Genomic DNA, 23896 nt, shown 5'->3' with positions numbered 1-23896 from the left:
AAGATGACAGCTATGCTGACATCAACTGATAAGGAGCCACCTTACAAAGATCAGGAGGAAGAGCATTCTGGGCAGATGGAACAGCATGTGCAAAGGCTGGAAGACAGAAAGAAACGTGGCCAGTATAAGAAGAGAAGGAAGCATCATTAAGTGCCTACTGTGTGCAAGACACTCTTCTAGGTAGATCTCAAAGATTCTGGAGGACCAAAGATGAATAAGGTGAGGACTCTGTACTCAGGGGCTCAATCTCAGTGAGGGAAGACAGGCAGAGAAAGGCAATTCCAATATACGAGGAATAAATCCTGTGCTAGAGATACACAAGATGCTCCAGGACACAGCACCTCACACATTTTTGGATTTGAAGAAGTCTTCTGAAAAGAAATGATACCTGAGATGAATATGGCAAGTGGAGTTAAGCCATGAAGAGGATCTATGAAAAACACTCCAGGCAGAGGGAACAGCATGAGATGATACCTAGAGGTATGAAGCAGGATGGGCTACTTGACAAAAGGTGAGAGATAGAAGAGGCAAGAAATTACACTTGAGAGGTAGGTAATATTCTGGTTATGATGGGCCTTGTAAGCCATGTTAGGGAACATTACATCATGCTGCAGGTGAGAAGGAGCCATTGAAAGTTCCCAAATAAGGGAGTGGCATGGTCAGATTTACATTTTTGGTAGATCATTCTGACATCAGCATAGAGGATGGATTGAGGGGAAGTCAACATTGAAGACAAGACCAGTTAAGAGGCCATTACAGTTGCCCAAGTGAACAATGATTAGAGCAGCACTAGAAGACAAAGAGAGGCAAGAACCTATATGAGACACACTTAGGATATGAAATTCATTGCACTTGATAATTAACCAGAAGTTGTAGAACAAATAGCATTAAAATTTGTATGGAATCGCAAAAGGCCCTGAATAACCAAAGCAGTCTTGAGAGAGAAAAAACAAAGCTGGAGGTATAACACTCCCTGATTTCAAACTATACTACAAAGCTATAATAATTAAAACAGTATGGTACTGGCACCAAAACAGACACATAGATCAATGGAACAGAATAGAAAGTCCAGAAATAAACCCAAGCTTATCTGGTCAATTAATCTTTGACAAAGAAGGCAAACACATACAATGGTGAAAAGATCCCCATTGATGTTCTCTTCAATAAATGGTGCTGGGAAAACTGGACAACTATATGCAAAAGAATGAAAGTGGACCACTTTTTTACACCACACACACACACACAAACTCAAAATGGATTAAAGACTTAAATGTAAGACTAGAAAACATCAAACTCCTAGAAGAAACCATATGTAGTAAGCTCTTGGACATCAGTCTAAGCAATATTTTTTTCATCTATCTCCTCAGGCAAGGCCAACAAAAACAAAAATAGACAAATGGGACTACATCAAACTAAAAAGTTTTTGCACAGTGAAGGAAACTATCAACAAAACAAAAAGGCAACCTACTTGAATGGGAGAAGGTATTTACAGATGCTATGACCAAAAAGGAGCTAATATCCAAAATATATAAAGAATTCATACAACTCAATATCAAAAAAAGACCAAACAATCCAATTTTTAAAAAATGGGCAGAGGACCCAAATAGACATTCCCCCAAAGAAGACATACAGATGGTCAACAGACACATGAAAAGATGCTCAGCATCACTCATCATCAGGGAAATGCAAATCAAATACACAATGAGATATCACCTCACACCCGTCAGAATGGCTAGTATCAATCAGACAAGTGTCGGCGAGGATGCAGAGTAAAGAGAACCCTCGAGCACTGTTGGTGGGAATGCAAAATGGTGTGGCCACCATGGAAAACAGTGTGGAGGTTCCTCAAGAAAACTAAAAATAAAACTACCATACAATCCAGCAATTCTTCTTCTGGGTATTTCTCCAAAGAAATAAAAAACACTAATTTGAAAAGATATATGCACCCCTATGTTTATTGCAGCATTATTTAAACAGGCAAAATGCAGAAGCAACCTAAGTGTCCACTGATAGATGAATGGATAAAGAATGTATGGCTGGAATAATGAAATATTCTTCAGCCATAAGAAAGAATAAAATCTTGCCATTTACAACAACATGGATGGACCTAGGTGGTATTATACTAAGTGAAAAAATCAGAGAGAGAAAGACAAATACTGTATGAATTCATTTATATGTGGAATCTAAAAAAACAAAGCAAACAAAACAAAACTGAAACATACTCATAAAAACAGAACAATCTGGTGGTTGCTAAAGTGAGTGTGGGGGGGTGGTAGGATAGGCAAAATAGGGAAAGGGGATTAAAAGGTACAAATTTTTGTAGGAGACACAATGTATGGCATGTGTTAATAATATGTAACAACTTTGTATGGTGACAGATGGTAGCTAGATTTATTGTGGTGATTACTTTGTAATGTACATAAATGTTGAATCACTATGCTATATACCTAAATATACTATTGTATGGCAAATACACTTCAATAGAAGAAAGTTTTCCAGTAACTGAAGAGAAGAAGAAGAAGGAGGAGGAGGAGGGGAAGAAGAGAAGGGGGAGGGGGAGGAGGGGGAGGAGGGGGAGGAGGAGGAGGGAGAAGGAAAAGAGGAAGAAAGGGAGGGAGGGGAAGGGTGGGGGAGGGGAGGGAGAGGAGACAGAGGGGGAGGAGGAGGAGGAAAGAAGTTATCCATTAAGGAGAATAGAATCATCTCTTGTGACTCCTCTGTTTCCAGCCCCTGTAATTGGCAGGATGATGACCCTATTATCTGAAATGGACAACAGGAAGAAGAGTAGGTTTGGAGAGAAAGCAGTGGTTAAGACGAAGAGTCCCATATCATCACTGAAGCTCAGGGCCTTGGGATTGCAAGTGCCTGGGACTACCAGGCAGAAGAATTCTGCAAAGGGAAATGTCTAGGGTGAGGAGAGAAGTGACTGGGGACAAATCCCTGCAGAACACCAATGTTTAAGGGAAGAGTAGAAGTAAGACCCATTGGGAAGAACTTTAAGGAATGATCTGAATTCAAGCACAAGAAAAGGCAGTGTCAAAACATCTGGAAAGCAGGGAGTTTCAAGGGGTGACATGTCAAATATAGCAGAGAGGACTTGAAAATATAAGAACTAAAAGCATGACCCTATAGGTCACTATGGGGGTCACTGGTAAAACACAGGGCAATGGAGGCAGAAGCCAGATTGCAGACACCTAAAAAGCAAATGGAAAATGGACCAAGTGGAGACAATGGATGTGGACACATTTTTCCAAAAGTGTGACTTGGAAGAGCAATGTCTAAAGGAAGAAAGGACCAAGGGAGGGCTTTGTTTTTTGGCTTTTTGAATAAGAGATTCTTAAGGATGTTTGCAGGGTTAAGGGAGAAGGTAAGAAGAAATGGACGAGATATAGGAGAGGAAAGAAGAGTGGATGGTGGATGGTCCAAGCAGGAGAGGAGTGGAGGGAACAGGAGCATAGGCTCAGCCTTACCAGTACTGGAAGGAGTGAGGTGAGGATGAGAGCTTGGCAGCAGGAAGACAAGATTGAGTGAGCTCATGTCAGGTGGCTTCAGTTTTCTTAATGAAGTAGACAGCTAGAGGTTTGCTGAGAGGGCAGTGGATAATACTGGAAAAGGGGTCTTGAGGAGAATGGTAGAAGTTTGAAGAGAGAACAGGAAAGGATACTTACCAATGACTCAGAAGACCTAGTTGAGGTTAGAGCCCTCATCGAGTTGGGACTCTGTAACACATGATCCCAATAAAGAACATAACAAGGAATTTCTTTAAGACCCTAACATTGTCTTCTAATTTTCAAAGTTCTTATTTGCTAAACATTTTTATTCTGTGATTTATTTATTATTCTATGATATACTACCAGGGGTTTAATGATAGTCTATCTTTCTGACAGAAAGAAGTCTGTCACTCTCTTGGCATTGTCCTTACTTCTGGGAAAGAGATGAAGTGTCATGAACTAAATTGACCAGAAGTCAAAAAGTAGGCAAGATAGTCATGGGCTCTGATTCACAGCGTCCTCTGAAACTGGACCCTCCAAAGTACTCTCCGATGATCTGATCTGTCTCTTTCTGGAGGCTATAGCAGTCATTGAGTGCAGACGCCAGAGCCAGTGGGTTCAATGGCTCTAAATAGGTCTCAAACATTCCTCGAGTTCAAATCTCAGCACAAACACTTATTAACTGTGTAATCATGAGTACCACTCATGTCTCAGTTGCTTCATCTGTAGGATGGAGATACCAACAGCACCTACTTCATAGGATCATTCTGAAAATTAAATAAATAAATATACATAAAAGCACTCAGAACAGGGTCTGGCCCAAAGTAAGTCTTCAATAAATATCGCTATTTCTGGGTCCCCTTCCCTTCCTCTTAGCATCCTTCTTTCTTGTTATATCTTTTGTACTTTCTTTTCTCCCTAATAAATAGCAGCTATAGTTGGAAGTTTTTCTTTTTTGTTGTTGTTGTTTTGTTTGAATCCGTTTTTTCTTTTTTTTAAAGATTTTATTTATTTATTTGACAGACAGAGGGAGCAGGGGGAGCAGCAGAGGGAGAGGGAGAAGCAAGCTTGCTGCTAAGCAGGGAGCCCGACATCAGACTGGATCCCAGGACCCAAGGATCATTACCTGAGCTGAAGGCAGATGCTTAAATGACTGAGCCACCCAGGAGCCCCTGATCCAGTTTTTTCTTTTTAAAAGTGATCTTTTATGCATTATAAGAATAATTTATGTATATTGTAACAAAAATATCAAACCCTAAGCAATCTCAACAGGCAGAAAATAAAAGCTTCCCTTACCCCCAGTGTCATTCCCCAAAAGTAAACATTAAGTTTGTAGTCTGTTATAATCTTTTCAGTTTAAAAATTCTTACCTAAACTTTAACAGAATTTTTCTATGCACTCATATGTATGTATTTTTGTTTACAAAAGTGGGACTATATTCTCATATACTGTTTTGTACTTTTTTTCTCTTTACTAAACAACTTATCACTAACATCTCTTCATGTCAGCACATCCTGATCTACCTTAGTATTTTTTTTAACCACACCAGCATAACCACTCTGTTTCTCAAATTTTTTCTGAAGGGAAGGAAAAGAGGACTATAAAGAAAAAAACTCAGAACTGATCTCCTGATTCTAAGGGTTTCTGTCTCTACACATGAATATGTCCTCTCTGGTCCCACTCAGACTCACCGCTACTTCCTCTCTAACCAAACTCCCAGAGACCATCTGGAATATCCATGTGGACTCATCCCATAAATGGATAAAAACTTCCTTGGATTTACTCTTGACATATAGACCAGTATAATGGAAAAGTGGCCACTTTCCAAAAGGATTTTTTTTTTTTTGTCAACACAACTTTTCATGAGAGAAATCTAAAATAATGGCAAGAAATCAAAATAATATGAAAAGTTACAAGGGGTTCCAAATTCTATAATATTGAGGTAAGAAGATTCCCCTATGGGTTCAAGGTGGTCTAGGAGAGGTTGGGGGAGGGCTAAAGCCAGAGCTGTGACTATAATTGTGGTGGAACTTTCTGGAATCTTGTATCTTTCCATAGATAATAAGTTTGCAAAATTAGCAACTATTGCAAACAACACCTGAAGAAGGGGGTTAAATAAATGCTTCTGCTTTATTTAAGTCAAATTTTAACTGCAAAAGGCTGTGTCCTATACAACTTTTTGTGTTCTCCAAACAGAAAGAACAGAGAATGAGATATTTAAGGGTAATTTTCTATACGACTGAAGTAGAGAGTAAATTTATGGGGGCATGATTATCGAGGGCACTTGAAATGCCATTACACTTAGCCCTATGTAAATTTCAAGAACAAATGCATTGATGATTACATTGCCTTTTGCTTCTCTGCCAGCTCTCATTTTTCCTAACCTGGCGGAAATGTAAAAAATCAACCTACCTCTTTCCCTTGACTAGAAAAACAAAGAAGCATCAATGAGGAGAAATGTTCAAAACACAAGTTGTATTTCAGGCTCTTACAGATCTCTGCAGGGGTATTTGCTCCTGTTAAAGTGTCTGAGACCAAAGATGCATTGCCTGTCTGGGGCCAGGCTCCCTGACTCTCCCAGCCTGAAGCTCCTGCCTTACCTGCCGCATTGTGCTGGTGATACCAGATCAAGTCAGGGATTGATTGAAAGAGGTGTCTTTCAGCCACGTACCACTGTCCTGAGTCATTCTTTTTAATCTGATAATGTTTGATGGTAGCCTCCATATTTCTACAATCAATAGAATGTGAATTAGTAAAAAAGCAAAAGATCACTTTGGAACTAAGTCAATTCGTGAAGCGACAGGACTCCACCTCTAAAACTTTTTTTTTTTTAAGATTTTATTTATTTATTTGACAGAGAGAGAGAACACAAGCGGGGGAGTGAGAGAGGGAGAGGCAGGCCTCCCGCCGAGCAGGGAGCCCGATGCGGGGCTCGATCCCAGGACCCCGGGACCATGACCTGAGCCGAAGGCAGACGCTTAACGACTGAGCCACCCAGGCGCCCCTTATTTTATTTTTTTTAAAGATTTTACTTGTCAGAGAGAGAGAGAGAGCACAAGCAGGGGAAGTGGCAGGCAGAGGGAGAAACAGGCTCCCCACTGAGCAAGGAGCCCGATGTGGGATTTGATCCCAGGACCGTGGGATCATGACCTGAGCTGAAGGCAGACACCTAACTGACTGAGCCACCCAGGCGCCCCAAATCAACTATAATTTTACTTTATTTTTTTTAAAGATTTTATTTATTTATTTGACAGAGAGAGAGAACACAAGCGGGGGAGTGGGAGAGGGAGAGGCAGGCTCCCCCTGAGCAAGGAACCCGATGCGGGACTCGATCCCAGGACCCCGGGACCGTGACCTGAGCCGAAGGCAGTTGCCTAACGACTGAGCCACCCAGGCGCCCGCCACCTCTAAAACTTTTATCCTAGTGACACTATGCACTGCAGAGTGGGTTACATTCAACTGGTGCCTCAGCATGCCTGGGTAAATTCCTGAGCCATCTATTGGGTCCTTAGATTCGAACATAACTTCAGCCAAAGTTGTCTAGTTGACAACTCCAGTGTCCAAAATCGTAGAGCCCGTTAGGGACACTTATAAGTATTTAGTTATCAGTTCAATGAGTGAATAAATGCACTGCGAGGGATATAAGGAGATATGAAACAAAGAAAGGAGGAAAACTGATAGAGAGTATACTGATGAGCAGGTCTGCTATAGCCACTGGGGCTCTAGGCAGCCTCGAGAGACTGTGGAGCACGTCTGAGAATTGTCCCACCAAAGTGCAAAGGAGCTGAGGGGCCAATCTTCCATTCCTCCCTGAAGGAGGGTTGCTCCTAGGATGTTAACTCTCAGGCACCTCCAGTCTACCCATGGGGACCCCGAGTTCCCACAGCCAGAGAACGTCCTCCAGCAGAAAGGCACAGGACGCTTTCTGAGTGCAGGAGAATGCTCTGCAGGTAAACCCCAAGGGATATGCGGAAAGGACCACCATTGTCTGCTACCACTAAGCCAACTTCCTCATGGTTGAGAAAAGGAGACGAGAGGGAGAAGTCCCTTAACTTACCAAAGTCACACACAGAGCTTGTTAGGAATACAACTTGAATCGATCAGTTGTACTAACTTCCAGGCCAGCAATCTTCTGTGCTAAGACCTCTCTTTCTCCATGTGACAGTGTCTCACTAAGAAAGGCCGTCCCAAGAACCGTTACCTCTAAAGTGATCAAAATCACAATTGCTTACCTTCTAGCTTTTATAAACACAGAAATTGTGTAGGATCCCAAATGTCTTGAATCTCTGACAATAAATGCACCTTCTTTAGACTGCAAAACAATTCATTGTACAGATTTAGTCGTTATTAGGAAGAAAGACAAACCTACATCTCAGGAATGAAAACCAAACCATACTGACTTACTACAAGTGGATAAGATTGTTTTCACAAATACATGCAATCTTATCTCCCTTATACGTTAAGAAGTCACACCTACAAAAATATTTAATTGGGACAAGAATTTATAATGTATGAGTATTTTTAAAACCTTGGTCCCGATTTTTCTAAGAAAAATTCTGCACTTGACAACCTTGTACCCCACCATTTCATTATTTTTGTTATATCAATCAAGGTAATTGATACACATTGCTGATGAACAGGAAGCGCTGTGAGACAGATTGGCAGGTTGTATTTTGGAAGAAAAGAAACAACACAGCAGGTGGGGTGAGGGAGGCAGCAAGAAATACATCTGGAAAAGCAGGGAGGGAGTGGGGAAAAGGGAGCAGAATCCATGACAGGGATGGAGAGAGGATAAGCTTTGAGGGAGTCTGGAGAGAAGAGCGGAGGAGTGATTTTAGTTGCCACCAGGGCATGGGAGAGACAAGAAGAGAACGGGCAGGAGAGAAGAGTATTTTAAGTTTGATGTTAGGTTATAAATTGGATTCCCACTGACATCCTCTGGGAACCCCCAATAAAGCTGTAAATTGTTTTCAAATGACTTGGAATGTTGGACTGTTTGGTTTGTGTTGTTTGTTTGATATCATAAAAAAAAGTTTCCACCTTTACTTAGTGTGTTTACACTTGTGGAGAGGGAACCATCTCAGAAGCTTGCCAAACGTGTGAAAGTTTACACTTTCGAAGTGCCAACAACTTGCCTGAGAATTGCCCTAACCCAACAAACACCATGGTGTAACCCTCAAAGTGAGCACGATACATCAAGCAAAGCCTTCTCTTCCTTCTAGATGCTTACCAAGGAACAAGCCTCATTTTCTGGTCAAACTTTTAAACCAAAAAATCTCTTACAGCCACTTAAAATAATAAAAATGTAGCTTTTATTGAATTCCTACCATGTCCATGGACTAGGTTACAAACCATAGAGGACAGAAGGTATAAAAGATGGAGATGTAAAAAGCAAAGTTGTACATACAGTGGCTACATAGGTAGTATATATACACAGACATAGAGATGCTATGCATTCAGTCAAGTTGTCTAAGTAGTGACCTCCTCTTCAAGGTGGAAAGAGTGCAAACAGTCATGACCACAAAGCAATAAAAGTAGAAATTAATAACAAGCCCCAAAGGAGAAAGCTACTACTGCATGGATATTTTCAAGTTCTCTTTTATATAACTCAAGGAAATTCAAATAAAAATGAAAACATCTAGAAAATAATAAAGAAATGCCACATATCGGAAACTCTGCTATATAGTTCAAGCAGTACTCAGTCTTCATGCTTACATCAATAAACAAAAGACATACAAAATAAATGTATCTACCTCAAGAAGTTAGGGCAAGAACCAGGTCAAGTGGAAGAAAGAAATGAAGACAAAAGCAGAAAACAATCAGTTATAAAAACAAAAATATAATAAAGCTAGTCATTAAGTTCAAAATCTGGTTATAGAGGGAAAAACAATGAAATAGGTAAGTTGCTAACCAATCTAACCAATAAATAAGAGGGGAAATATATCAAAAAAAATAAGCCACAAAGATCCAGAAAAAAAATGAGAGCATCACCTTGACTCTACACAATACATTTGAAAATTTGAATGAAATGAGTGATTACCTAGCAAAACAAAATTTATCAAAATTGATTCCAGAAGATCTGGAAATGTTAATGGACCTACTGAATGGGAAAATGGATAAGGCTTTAAAAGAGCTACAACATTAAAAACACCACGGAGGACATATTGTGATGCTGCATGATTCCAGAGCATGTGAAAAGAAGAAAAACTTATAAATTTTTATATAAAGTGGGTTTAATATCAACACCAACAACACAGCAAAGATTGTGCACAAATCTCACTCATGTCCACTCAAAAATCCTAATTAAATATTAACAAACTGAATCCAGTAGCACAGTGGAAGAATAATATACCATGACCAAGAAGGATTGCATACAGGAATGAAAAAGTAATTCAATATTAGGGATTTTATTAATTCATCCTACTAACAGATCTGAGAAGAAAAATCTCATGAACATCGCCATAGATATTGAAAGGGCATTTGACAAATTTCAACTTCTAGAATCAGTTTTCTTTAAATTCTCAGTAAAATAGTAATAAATATGTACTTCTGTAACACAATAGTCCATGTTTACGTTAGTCCCAAGTCCAGCATTATGTTTTCTGTGGAATCATTCCAACTAAAATCAGGAAAAAGAAATGCCCACTGTCAGCACTGGTATTTAATATTGTTCTGAGATGCCAGCTAATGCAATTAAATGAGAGGCCAAAAAAAAAAAAAAGAAAGAAAGAAAGAAAAGAAACCAAAACAAAACAAAAAACCCACCAAGAAATACTCTATTAAATTATAAAAAGGAGCTGAAATCATCACTGTTTGCTATTGATAAGAGTCTACCTGAAACTCATGAGAATCAACTAAAAAACTACTACCAAAAAAAGTTTTGAATTCACCAAGTCTTCTGTTACAAAACTAATTCACAGAACTCAAGAGCTTTCATAAGTAAAAAAAAAAAAAAAAAAAAAAATACCCATTTATAGTAGCAACAGAAAAATACACAAACAAATGTGCAAGAGCTATATGAAGAAAACTTTAAAATGATCCTAAAGGGGCTCCTGGATGGCACAATCATTTGGGCGACCGACTCTTGGTTTCTGCTCAGGTCATGATCTCAGAGTCTTGAGATCAAGCCCCGCGCTGGGCTCTGCACTCAGCCTAGAGTCTGCTTGGAATTTTTCTCTCCCTCTCCTTCTGCCCCCTGCCACACCGTGCACATGCTTTCTCTCTCTCTCTCTCTCTCTCTCTCTCAAATAAATAAATAAATCTTTAAAAATAAATCAGTAAAATGCTCCTAAAGAATATAAAGATGTTTGCTTTTCTCATTAGGTTTTCAATCCATCGAAGATTTATTTTTGCTTGAAGTAGGGACCTAATTTTAATTTTTTCTACAGGAATAATTAATATGGGTCCCAGAACAAACTGGTCCCCAAACCCCACTGATTTGTAATGCCCAAACAATTTTCCCTAAATTACTCTGTAAATTTAATACACCAGCAGGCAGCTTTTTAAAACTAGGCAAAATAATTGTGAAGTTCATATGTATAAAATGTATCTCCAGAGTATTTCTGGAAAAAAATAATGAGGGAGGCTAGCCACACAAAGAGAGCCTCAGTATTTGAAATATTATAAAGGTATCACCTAAATACACAGGCTGATCAATAAAACCAAGTAGTGAGTTCAGATGTAGTCCAACATAGGAGCCGTGCTTATGATGAAAGTGGTACCTCGAATCAATACAGAAAAGATAGACACTTGGTAACTATCTAGAAAAAATAAAATAAAATCAGATCCATACCTCACTCCACATCAGGAATAATTACAAATGAATTAAACATGTCTATGTAAAAAATAAAACCACTGAAGTAATCAAGAAACATGGGCATTTTTTTTTAAAGCTCAGAGCGGGTAAGATAATTCGAACCTGACACAAAGCTTTAAAAAATTTGTCTGATAAATTCGAACACATAAAATTTAAGCACTATTCATGGCAAAAAAAAAAAAATATGACAGTTGAAAAACTGGGGAAAGTATTGCCACATATCACAAAGAGCTAATTTCCTTAATGTAGCTACATAGGTCCCACGAACTGTGAGGAAAGCATTAAAAAAAAGCAACAACAGAAAATTTTGCAAAGGATATGAACAGACATCTTACAGAAAAGGAGATACAAATATTTAAAATTTCATATACACAGAGATGCTTAACATTTTTGGGATAGGAGAAATGTAAATGAAACCCACACTGAGATGAGATGTCAGAGAGCAAAGTGCCACACATTTCATTAAACATTTGCTGGAAAGGTTGTGAGAAAATGGGCACTCTTACAACTTTTAGCAGGTATGTAAATTGTACAACTCCTGTAGAGGGTATTTAATACCTCCCCAAATTAGAAATGTACATTCCCTTTGACCCAGAATTTCTATCTTGGGGGATTTATCCTACATATATACTCACATAAATGGGAAAAGCTATGTAGGTAGGTTACCTATAGCAGCACTGTTTTGTTTTGTTTTGTTTTGTTAAGACTTTTATTTATTTCTTAGAGAGAGAGACACAGTGAGAGAGGGAACACAAGCAGCGGGGGTGGGAGAGGGAGAAGCAGGCTTCCCGCAGAGCAGGGAGCCGGATGCGGGGCTCGATCCCAGGACCCCAGGATCATGACCTGAGCCAAAGGCAGATGCTCAACAACTGAGCCACCCAGGCGCCCCAACAGCACTGTTTCAATAGCAAAAGAGTGTATACCACTTAAATTCCCATTAAATTTTTTTAAAGATTTTATTTATTTATTTTAGAGAGAGCACAAGCAGGGGGAGGGCAAGAGGAGGAGGGAGAGAGAATCCTAAGCAGACTCTGGGCCAAGCGCAGAGTCCCACGCAGGCAATCCCACAACCCCGAGGTCACAACCAATCCAAAACCACGAGTCCAGTGCTCCACCCCTCCATTAAATTTCCTAAATAAAGTGTGATATGTCCAATGCAAGAAATACTATGCAGCTGTAGAATGAATGAGGACACTTTCTGTGTATTGATGTGAAAAGTTTCCTTCCCAATACATATTGCTGAGTGAAAAAAGTAATGCACACAAGAGTATATATAATATGTTACCATTTGTGTAAAAATAACAATATAAGAAAATATATTTCTAGTTGTTTGTGTATGTATTAAATATCTCTGAAAGGACACAAAATAAACTAATAATAGAAGTTTGTCTATGGGGAAGGGAACTGGTATCTTGGGGACAAGGATGGGAGAAAACTTCAAAATCTTTTGATTTTTAAACTATATGAACATGCCATTGAAATGTGAAATAAATAAAATTATAAAATACTTCTATAAAAATTTATGCAATCAATTTGAAAATAAATATAAAGTAGGCAACTCTCCACGTAAATATAAATTGTCAAACATCTCAAGAAGAAAAGGAAATTAAATCAATACTCAATTATCTGTTTGAAAAAGCTGCATGTCCAAACTATTTTATGAGAGATATATGTAACTTCAAGGAGCAAATAACTTCTATTCAATATAAACTATTTTAAAGATTGGAAAGAGACAAAACCTCATGTCCCAACTCATTTTATGAGGCTAGTACAGCCTTTATACTAAAACTAAACAAAGAGAGTGGGAAATTAGAAGCCAGGCCTCTTGTGAACATAGCAGGACAAATGCTAACTAAAGTATTAGGAAACTCAAACTAGCAATATATATGTTTTAAATGCCTCATGATCAAGTAGGATTTAATCCAGGTACTTAAAAAAAATAGAAAATATATAAATTACAAAAATATTTTTAGATATATAGGAAAAATATGTATATTTTAAAAAATATCCACACACATAACATACACACACACACACACACTTTAGACAGATTAGGACCTAAATATGAAAAGCAAATCTTTAAACCATTTAAAAGAAAATATCATTTTATCACTTCAGGAGAGAGAAGAATTTATTATAGTGAAAAAGGAAAAAAGATCATAAAAATTGAGAAATTTGACATTAACATATTTTAAAATTTAAAATAAGAAAAGAGCATAAAAAAATTTTAGGGCCAAAAATCAAAAGAACATAGTGAAAAATGAGCAAAGGGTATTAGCAGACATGTAACAGCAGAGGAAGCCCAAATAGCCAGCACACACATGAAAAGTCACTCAATTGAACTGTTCATCAAGGAAATGCACATTTTAAAATATATATACCATTTCTCAGTGAATCAAAGAAAAGCTACCAACTGTTGGCAAGAACGTAGGGGACCAGTTTTCTCATTCCTTGTAAGAATATAAATTAGTACAAGTACTTTGAGTCATGATTTCAAAATATCTAGTAATGCTAAGTCTGCACATAGTTTCTGACCAGATCATTTCTGGGTATAACCGAAAGAAACCCTTGCCCTTGTGTACAAGGTGACATGTGCATGGAAGTTCTTGGCAGCATTGTTCATACTACTAAGAAGTTAGAAACAACGTGAATGATTAGTAATACATTTGTTATCCTCATCTAATGAAATACAGCAGTTAAAGGAATGTGTTTGCTCTTTATGTATCCATGGGAATGAAACTGAAATACAATGTTTCATTAAAAATCAACATACCTATGATCTCCCTTATGTCAAATGTTAAAACACGTAACACTGTGGGCTGTTCATGCACCAATAGATAATAAAAATATAAGCACATGGATGCAGTGGGGGCACACCCTTCTAAGGTGATTGTCTCTGGAGAGTGGGCGGAGACAAAACAGATGAGGGAAGGGATGGGTGTCAATTGCATCTGCCAGGTTTTATTTTGTCTGAGCATGTTATGGCCAAATGTTGCTATTTGTGCCAAATGTTGCTATTTGTGCTGTCTGGGTTATGGGTGTGTGGAGGTTTGTTGCATAACTCCCTCATCTAGTCTTTGTAGGGAGGTCAGCCCCCGGCTCTGTTCTGGCTCCCTGGCAGGCGCAAGAGTCTCTCCTGCTGATCCCGCACAGCCCCTGTGATTTTGACCCTATCACCCTATTCTTTCAAAATAAATGAGAGAGGGTAACTTGCTTACCGTGGACCGACTTGAGAATTTTCCTTCTCCAGTTCTGCCTACTTGTCATAACATCTTTGTCCATTCTAGACCTACTAATAGCACTTTACAGGAGGCCACCTGCTGTCACCATGCCCGGTGGGTCCCACATTTGCTGCCGCGTCCCATTTCCTCCTAGCCAGTGAAGCCAAGCCTGGCCTCCAACCTCCTTCCCCACCCCCAGCTGAGCCTGGGTCTGGGTCGCTCAAACTCTGTCTAACCCCCCTGCTATCCACCGGACCTCCCTTCTGTCTTGCGTCCTTACTGGTATTGACTTTGTAGTTCCAGAACTGACTCTTTCTCACTCATATTTCTAGATTTCCTCAACATCTGACAGCAGGGCAAAGTGACACACATACCTCTTACCTAGTTTCTAGGTTTGACTCTACATTTACCCACAGTTCGTATTTACCGTCCGTTGGAAACTGTATGCACTTTTGTTTTGCTTTGACCTAAAAGAGCAGTTTTGATCTGAGTTTGATATTTTGGCTACCTCACTCTTCCTTTTGTTCCCAAAGAACAAAGAAAATGTAGCACTTGGTATTTTTCTCTATTTGTGTTTTTAAGAAGCCTTAGCTAAGCTCATGAAGACAGAGTATATATTTTATTGTATGTGATGCAAAGGTGTATGGGCAATTCCAATATAGACTCTACTGCGGGATGCACTTTGGAGTGAATGAGGAGTTTCAGTACGTTGGAGTTGAAATCATTTCAGGAAAAATACACTTCTCAAATTACAATGAAAGTCAATGAAAAACATGAGCTGATACAAATACATCTGGTTTACAACTTATCGGAAATTGCACAGTAGAGATAAAGTTGTAATAATATTTTAGAACTGAAAAGAACAGGAAGTAATAAAACTTTTAAGTTTGGTCAAATCTTTACAATGAACATCTGTTAGAAATTTTGAAAATATTCACAAGTTATTCATGAATAAAGTGAATTACCTCTTGTCTCAAAATACGTTCTGCCTGATTTCTGGTAATGTTTCTATGGTACCACCTGTAAAAGCAATAAAAATAATTTTAAAATTTTATATTCTATTTTTTCCAGAAAAAAAAAAAACCTGCTTCATTTCCTTCATTTTTAGGAACTTTACTCCAGAACTGATTTTAGAAAGCCGAGCGTTTTTTATTTCCGATAAACAACAATGTACTATTATGTGTCATTTAGTATAACAGTTTTATTAATTGTAAGCCGATACCTAGTTTATTCTATCATATCTCAATTCAACTTTCTGACAGATACTTAGTTTGTGATTTTGAGTGATTTAATCTCCTGAAAATTTTCATGAAACGTATGTGGTTAATAAGTCAATGAACATTTACTGAGCTTTGGTAGACAAACTAAAAAATACCCGTTTCTTTCTTTGCTCTTGGGAACTTCCTATTTGCCTGCTTTCATCTGTGCCATATTACCTTTCCAAAATTAAAACGTACTCTGGCCCATCTGACTCCCCCAAGTATGTTAACCTGTAGTAAAGTTAGTGGTTTAATAATGTAAATGGAGCAACTAGTACCTGCCTTGCTCCAAACACCCTCTCGTCTTTCTGCTTGTTCTCCCCTCATGCTAAGCTTCGGCCATATTGGGATTCTTTCCTTCCTCAAATTCACCAAGCCCCTTTCTGCCTCCTATCTTGCTGTTTCCTCCGTATGAAACATATCCTGAAACGACTTTAGAATATCAGATCCTCTCACAGTAAACACAATTAAATGAGTATAATTGAAACCCATAGTTTAGCAGAACAAGACCTAGTCAGTAAGCAAATGTTGTACAGGAAAGAGAGAGGAAATGGTAGAACAAAGGAGAGAGAAAACAAATGGAAAAGTTCTTGTTTCAAAATAAGATTTTAAAAAGGAGTTAAGGGAATATTACCAGAAATGCTATTTTTGTGGACAGTGGAAAGAAGAATGCATGTATAACCATACACTGAGTCACAGTGGGTAGGCCAAATGGTGGCTACATGAAAATCCTCTATCTGACTTTGAGGACAGAATCTATCGTATCTTGTGGACTAACCTGCAGTAGTAAAAAGCTGCCACTAAAGTAGAATGGTCACATATTAAAAATGCTAATGGCCTCAAGTTGAAAATGAACTTTTAAAAAGATAAAGCATAGAGAAGAGAGGATGATTACAGGTGATTCTAGATGAAACCATTGGACTACTTATCACTAGTGGGAACAGGAGTTAATTGTGATGTTGGACTGTGAATATCATTCAGCACTTTTTAACGAATATTCATATTGGGGGAGGGACTTTCAGAATGAGTCTAAGACCTCTTGTTGTAGAAAGAAGAAATTCTTTCAAAATAAATGAGAGAGGGTAAGCATCTGCCTTGGGCTCAGGTCATGATCCCAGGGTCCTGGGATGGAGTCCTCCAGCGGGCTCTCTGCTCAGTGGGGAGTCTGCTTCTTCCTCTCCCTCTATCCCTCCCCCACTCACCCAAGAGTGCACGCATACACTCTCTCTGTCTCAAATAAAATCTTTTTTTAAAAAGTTCACATAAATTGTTTTATTCTAAATGTTTCTCACCTATAATCACATTAAGTGTTCATTTTGTTGTTTTGTACTTATTTATTATGGTGATAAGTAATATAAGCAAATATATTAATTTTGCTTAAATATAAGTTAAAAATCCATCCATGTGTGGATGTCATTAAAATGACTTCAAAGTAGTAAGAGAAGAACCAGAGACAAGTATATGATGAATTTCATATCCTTTAAAATAATGCAGAATTTCAACAGGCAGAAAAAAGAATAGATGGATATGATATAGGTGAGGTGAGGGGGCATGCTGTTTCAGAATTTCATCTGGTTAAATCAGATAGTCAAGAAGAATTTTGTGTTTTGTTTTGTTTTTAAATAGGTAATGCTGCAACTCTTATGCCTGGACAACACTGATTATAAAACTCATACTGAATGATGTGGACAGAGGGCTTAGGGTGGGGCTTCTACTGACATATGAAAACCATCTAGTATGTCCAACTGTTACCAAGTACAAACGTCTTGTGTACATGTAAGCCTTGGGTACACCTGTCCCAGTCTTAGAATCAACAAGTAACAGTATTGTGGTCTTGAGTTTTCAACCTAGAAACCCTGTTAGATCTAAGATGGTAAATCTGCTTCTCTTAGTCATTTTCTAACCCTAAAAAGATGAAACTTTCAACAGAGAGAAAATGCAATAAATGAAACTCATACTTCCGTAAAATTCAGCATAAGCAATATGTTTGATATTTTAGGTATCTATTATTGGGGCACCTGGATGGCTCGGTCAGTTAAGCAACTGCCTTCAGCTTAGGTCATGATCTCAGGGTCCTGGGATGGAAACCCACATCGGGCTCCCTGCTCGGCGGGGAGTCTGCTTCTTCCTCTCCCTCTGCCCCTCCCCCTACTTGTGCTCACTCTCAAATAAATAAATAAAGTCTTTAAAAAATAAAATAAAGTATTATTTTAAGAGAATCGGACATATTAAGTTTTAGCCTCTGATTTTAAACGCAAATTTAATTTTAAACTTACAATTTGAAGTTTAAGGGAATTTGACTTTTTAAATGTTTGTATGGTTACGAGAATTTGGCTTATCACATTTAAGTTTGATTTATTAGATTTCTGAGATCATATATGGACTTACAAAGGGCTATTGAAATTGTAAATTCGCCCTGTCAGGCATATAAAATATTTAAACAGAAAATTGAATTCATTCAGTTTATTAATGCAAGTGAAATGTTTTGGGAAATTTAATTAACTGAGCTTATAAATAGGACTGATTGTTTAAGGATACTGTTGAGTTTGAATTAAGGTGACTGTTCTTTTTTTTTTTAGATTTATAAACAGTATATCAAGATTTGAAGGCTTACTGAAAACCAGGTTTTCACACTGTACTGTTGATAATTTGGATATTAATTTAAAACCAAAGTAGCCATAAATATTTCAAAGTATAAAGTTTCCCCTGAGATGTCAGAAGCCTACACTAACATAGCATTCCTTCCCCCATCCACCCCTACTTCCTTTAGACCTCAAGTCACTTCCTCAGAGGTCTTCCGTATCCCAATATCCTCATCTTTTAGCCTTCTCCATTGATTTCTCCCAGTGTCCCATACTGTTCCTTCATGACACCACAGTTTAAAAAAAATTTTTTTTAAGATTTTACTTATTTATTTGACAGAGAGAGAGAGCACAAGTAGGGGGGCAGCAACAGAGGGAGAGGAAGAAGCAGAGCCCCCGCTGAGCAAGGAGCCCCATGCAGGACTCCATCCCAGAACCCTGGGATCATGACCTGAGCCACCCAGGCACCCCCACAATTTAAAATTTTATATTTATTTGTGAATTTGAGGTTTATGTCTCTTTTCCCATGAAGCTGTAGGTTCCACAAAAGAAGGGAGTGCATCTACGTGTTATAGGTTGTATCTCCAGTGCCCACAACAGCTAACACCCGGCACATCATAAGTGGACAATAAGTAAAGATTGAACAGATGAGTGATTCAGGGGCTGAGTTAACTATGAAATGTGGTACCTCTGTAACAGCAGGCAAACTGGGAATGCCCTTCCTGTTAGCTTCACAGTTCTAGAATGTATCAAATATTTACTAGGTCCTACATGAGACAGGTATCACAGTTCCAAGTTTTCATATCATTTAGAGTTTTATAACTATTCAGTAATTCTGCCCAGAGCCCAGGCACTAGTCAGTGGTGATGTCAGGCTTTGAACCCAGATTTCTCCGATTTCTAAGCTTATACTATAGTATTTCAACCTAGGGCCATAATTTCTACACAGTCATTAGAACGATGTTTGGCATATAGTAAGTGGTGGATCTATTTTAGTGATTTATATTGATAATTATTATATCTATATTTTAACAAACCCCTTTAAAAAGAAACAGAAATAAAAATTAATTTTCCCACAATTAGAAAATTAAAGAAGATAACTTTCAAAGACACATAAATCAAAGCCAAGAAAATGAGATGATTATTTTAAGTTCAGGGTAGTTTAATTCAAATTACCCAATATCTACAGTATGAACAAGCTGTTAAGGGCAGACTCCAACCCTCGTCTAAACTAAGGGGGTGGCCAGCAAATTAATTAATAATGAAAGGAAGGAAAGTCACACTGTTGCTTAGTGAGCATCCATTTACTCACTCCCGGGCACTGTGTTAGGTACTTTCACACATACCTCCTTTAATCTCCTGGAAAGTCTGAACTGGGTTTACGATATGGAAAAAAGTATTTTTTTTTTTAAAGATTTTATTTACTTATTTGACAGAGAGAGGCAGTGAGAGAGGGAACACAAGCAGGGGGAGTGGGAGAGGGAGAAGCAGGCTTCCCGCCGAGCAGGGAGCCCGATGAGGGACTCGATCCCAGGACACTGGGATCATGACCTGAGCCGAAGGCAGACGCTCAACGACTGAGCCACCCAGGTGCCCCGAAAAAAGTCTTTCTCTTAACAGGAGATTTTCACACAGAACTTCCCCTGACCTGACCTTCAAAAGAGACCTATTGTGCTGGGCAGCTCCAGTTGGGGGCAGTGGCGAGCCCCCCAAGGTGACGGTAGGGAGTTGTGAAACTGTTTTCTTAGGATGGTGTGTTCAGTCACCTAGGGCCTTTGTCCTACTGAGTGGAGGCTAGATTTTTGGGGCAGAGCTAAATGACTCCGGTCAAGAGAGGGGGCATGACAAGCTGAGTGAAGGACAGAGAAGACAGAAGAGACCTGTGATGGTACTAAGCGGGGAGAGGGGAGAGAGAACAGAAGTAGCTGATAGAGAAGCCTGGTAAAGTCATGTGGATGTGTCATGTGTCCTGTAGTCATCCCTTGTCCCCTCCAAGAAAGTCTACATTATTCACCAATGCTTTTATTTATTTATTTTTTTAAAGGAATTATCTTATTATTATTTTTTTTTTAAAGATTTTATTTATTTATTTGGCAGAGAGAGACACAGCGAGAGAGGGAACACAAGCAGGGGGAGTGGGAGAGGGAGAAGCAGGCTTCCCGCCGAGCAGGGAGCCCGATGCGGGACTCGATCCCAGGACCCTGGGATCATGACCTGAGCTGAAGGCAGTCGCTTGACCAAGTGAGCCACCCAAGCGACCCCCACCAATACTTTTAGAATTGGATTGGCTTTAGGGAGAGAGATGCTGAGTCTGGCCTCCACGTGGGCTTAAATTAGTAGCAAGGCAGACACCTAGGGGCTGGGAGGGAGGGGTTCGTTCTCATTCAATTTATATTTGCCTTCTGGTTCTCTGAGAGGCACCTGTCTTCATGCCTCAACCCACGTCACCTACCGCCACAAGGCTGAAAGCATATGCTAATTGCAAAGCGAGTATCTAAACCGGGGGAGGGCAGTCAAGTGCTAAAACTTAGGCAAACCTGAATTTATAAAAGACTAGGACTACTCCCAGTTCTGCCACTCTCTGCTTGTAAATTACTCTCACAACCTTAGTTTCTGATCTGCGGAATGGGGGGCTAGAAAAGTGATTGCTAAGATCTCCATCTTCCAAATCTATCATTGTAACAAAAATAAGTTTCTAAGCAGAACCTTAGTGAACACGCCAAAAGTTCCCCCCAAACTACAGCATTAGCCTGCTTCTCCTCTTTAGCTATTTCTAAAACGTTTCAAAACATGAGCCAAAATATAGTTGTGTGTCTCTGTGTTAGGATCAATTTACCACTCATTAAAAAACTAAGGTCATTTTTGAAATAGTTATTTTTCCATTTAGGACATAGAGTAAAACAAGACCAAGATGAGTGTTTGGTTTCCATGCAGTCACTGTTAAAACAAACCCAAGAAAGTCGTCATACAAAACAAAACAAAAAGAAGTTTAAGAAAAAGAAGTTTCTGAATCAACCATTATAAGGATCAAAGATGTCTCAAACTAAAGCAGCCAGATGTGTTACTTTCTTTTCCTTTTGTAGACCAAAACCAGCTTCTATACTCGTAAGCTGCCCAAATGTACCTGATTTTTCATAGATCAACCATAGAGCATATTTTGGAGGAGACTTACTCATATATTTCTAAATTGGTTAGTTTGTTCTCGGTCACATAGTTGCTTGGGATTAAGCCTTCATTCCTACAACAAAAGACAAAGCCAAAATCAAAATGCTTGGTACATCTGTGGCATTATCGTGACAACAATCCTTTTTAAAGCCTCAAGGACATAGGAGGAAATCAAACTCGTTTTACTGATTAAATTCTAAAAGAAGAAAAAGGATTTTTCATTTCCATATTCAACTAAAATCTCTGTTTGACAAATATAAATGACTTACAATGGAAGTAATTTAAGATGTTTCGTGACACCAAAATTTTTCAAAGAGGGAAAGCGGCACTTACGAGATCATTGGGATGTCATAGTGACTAGATTAAAAACACAGCAACAACAAAGATATCAACTTAATTCTTTTGAATTGCTGTAAAATAGATAGAATAGATATTCTGGTTTAGCCATGTCCCTATTATAGCAAATGCTGCACAGAAACACATGAACATGCCTTCTTGTGCACCAGGAAAAGTAATTCTCTAAGACAGATACCAAACGGGGAAATTGCTGGGTCACCAAATATGTGCATCTCCCCTTAGATGCAGCAAATTGCCATTGAAGGAAAACATACAAATTTACACACCCATCAGCAGGGTAAGGGTTTCTCTTTTTCTATACCTTCACCAATGAAATTTGAAATTATAAAATTGCAAAAAGATCTCCATGACATTATTGAAAAATCCAAGCAAGTTGCAGAACAACGCATAAAGCATGGTAAGAATTAGGTAAACTAAATCTGCAAATAAGAATGTGTATTTCAATATGGACATGAAAGTGCATTGAAAATTTTCCAGAAGGGTACTCACTAAGTGAATAATGGTGCTTGGGTTTGGAGGCATTATTTATCATGGTTGCATATTATAAAAAGCGATATTCACTTATTAACTTTGAAATTAAAAGGTAATTCATCTTTTTTTAAAGTCTGAGTCATGCCAATGCCAACCTGCAGGAGGGCTAATTACATGGTCCTGAACTTACTCATACCTCTTTTCCCACTGAAAAGTCTCCATCACATGTTAAGTTGAAACTAAAAACTGTTAAGAGAGCCAAACCATCAGGAAAATATAATTAAAGAAAGAGGTATATAACTAGATACTTCTAATACACAGATACTTATCATCTCCAAATCATCACAAAGAATAGAAATCAAATGTCAGCATTCTCTTCCAAGCAGCCCAGATCCCCCTCAGAATCATCTACCTCAGACTCTAGGCAGGTACAATCTATTGCTCCCAACATGATGAAGTCTGTTTGCATCCCAAGGTCTTTTTTTCCTTCCAATTTAATTCGGCAAGTACTGCAATGTTTACTTCCAAAACTAGTCATTGCAGAAATATGAAAATTAGCGAGATACTATTTCTGTTCCTACCTTAGAGCTTAGCAGAAAAAAGGAGTCAAATACTCAAAGAAAGTATAAATCAGAAAAAAAAACCCTGTATGGTAGAAATTATTATTCCCATTTTACAAATAAAGAAACAAAAATACATTAAAAATAGAACTACCACATGATCCAGTGATTCCACTTCTGCTATTTATCTGAAGAAAATGAAAACACTAACTCAAAAAGATGTGTGCACCCCTCATGCTCATTGCAGCATTATTTATAATAGTCAAGATATGGAAACAACCTAAGTGTCCATTGATGGATGGATGGATAAAAGAAAGAGGTATATATATCTATATAGATATAGATATACAGATATATAGATATATACACACACACACACACAACAGAAAATTAGTCATAAAACAGGAGAAAATCTTGCTATTTGCAACAACATGATGGATCTCAAGGGCATTATGTTAAGTGGAATAAGTCAGACAGAGAAAGGCAAATACTGTATTATCTCATTTACATTGGAATCTAAAAAAATTTTTTTAATTAAAAAAACAACCAAACTCATAGATACAGAGAACAGATTGGTGGTTACCAGAGGCAGGGAGTGGAGGGTGGGTGAAATAGGTGAAGGGGGTCAAAAGGTACAAAGTTTCATTTATAAAATAAAGAAGTCATGGGGATGTAATGTACCTCATGGTGACTCTAAGTCAATAATACTATATTGCATATTTGAAAATTGCTAAGGGAGTACATTGTAAAAGCTGTCATCACAAGAAAAAAATTTTTCATGACTATGCATAGTGATGGATGTTAACTACACATATTGTGGTGATCATTCCATAATAGATATAAATATTGAATTATTATGCTGCACACCTGAAACCAATATAATGTTAAATGTCAATTATACCTCAATAAAGAAATAAGGAAGGAAGGAAGGAAGGAAGGAAGGAAGGAAGGAAGGAAGGAAGGAAGGAAGGAAGG

The 23896-nt window shown here is 38.3% G+C and overlaps 1 protein-coding gene across 2 annotated transcripts in view; it reads right to left on the bottom strand.

Annotated features, from left to right (window-relative positions):
- TXK (TXK tyrosine kinase) overlaps window positions 1–23896 on the bottom strand; it is a 58241-nt gene that overhangs the window by 17077 nt on the left and 17268 nt on the right. For both annotated transcript variants that reach the window (XM_035005026.1, XM_035005025.1), the window contains 4 exons: window positions 21541–21606; window positions 15494–15548; window positions 7724–7803; window positions 6092–6219 (listed from right to left, as the gene is read on the bottom strand). In XM_035005026.1, the coding sequence (XP_034860917.1) occupies window positions 6092–6219; window positions 7724–7803; window positions 15494–15548; window positions 21541–21606 (329 nt within the window). The remainder of the gene's footprint in view (window positions 1–6091; window positions 6220–7723; window positions 7804–15493; window positions 15549–21540; window positions 21607–23896) is intronic.

Source organism: Mirounga leonina, unplaced genomic scaffold (assembly GCF_011800145.1).
Source record: "Mirounga leonina isolate KUSES-001 unplaced genomic scaffold, KU_Mleo_1.0 Mir_129, whole genome shotgun sequence".
Taxonomy (NCBI): domain Eukaryota; kingdom Metazoa; phylum Chordata; class Mammalia; order Carnivora; family Phocidae; genus Mirounga; species Mirounga leonina.
The sequence above is the reverse complement of the archived record's forward strand: the minus strand, read 5'-3'. Positions and strand labels throughout refer to the sequence as shown.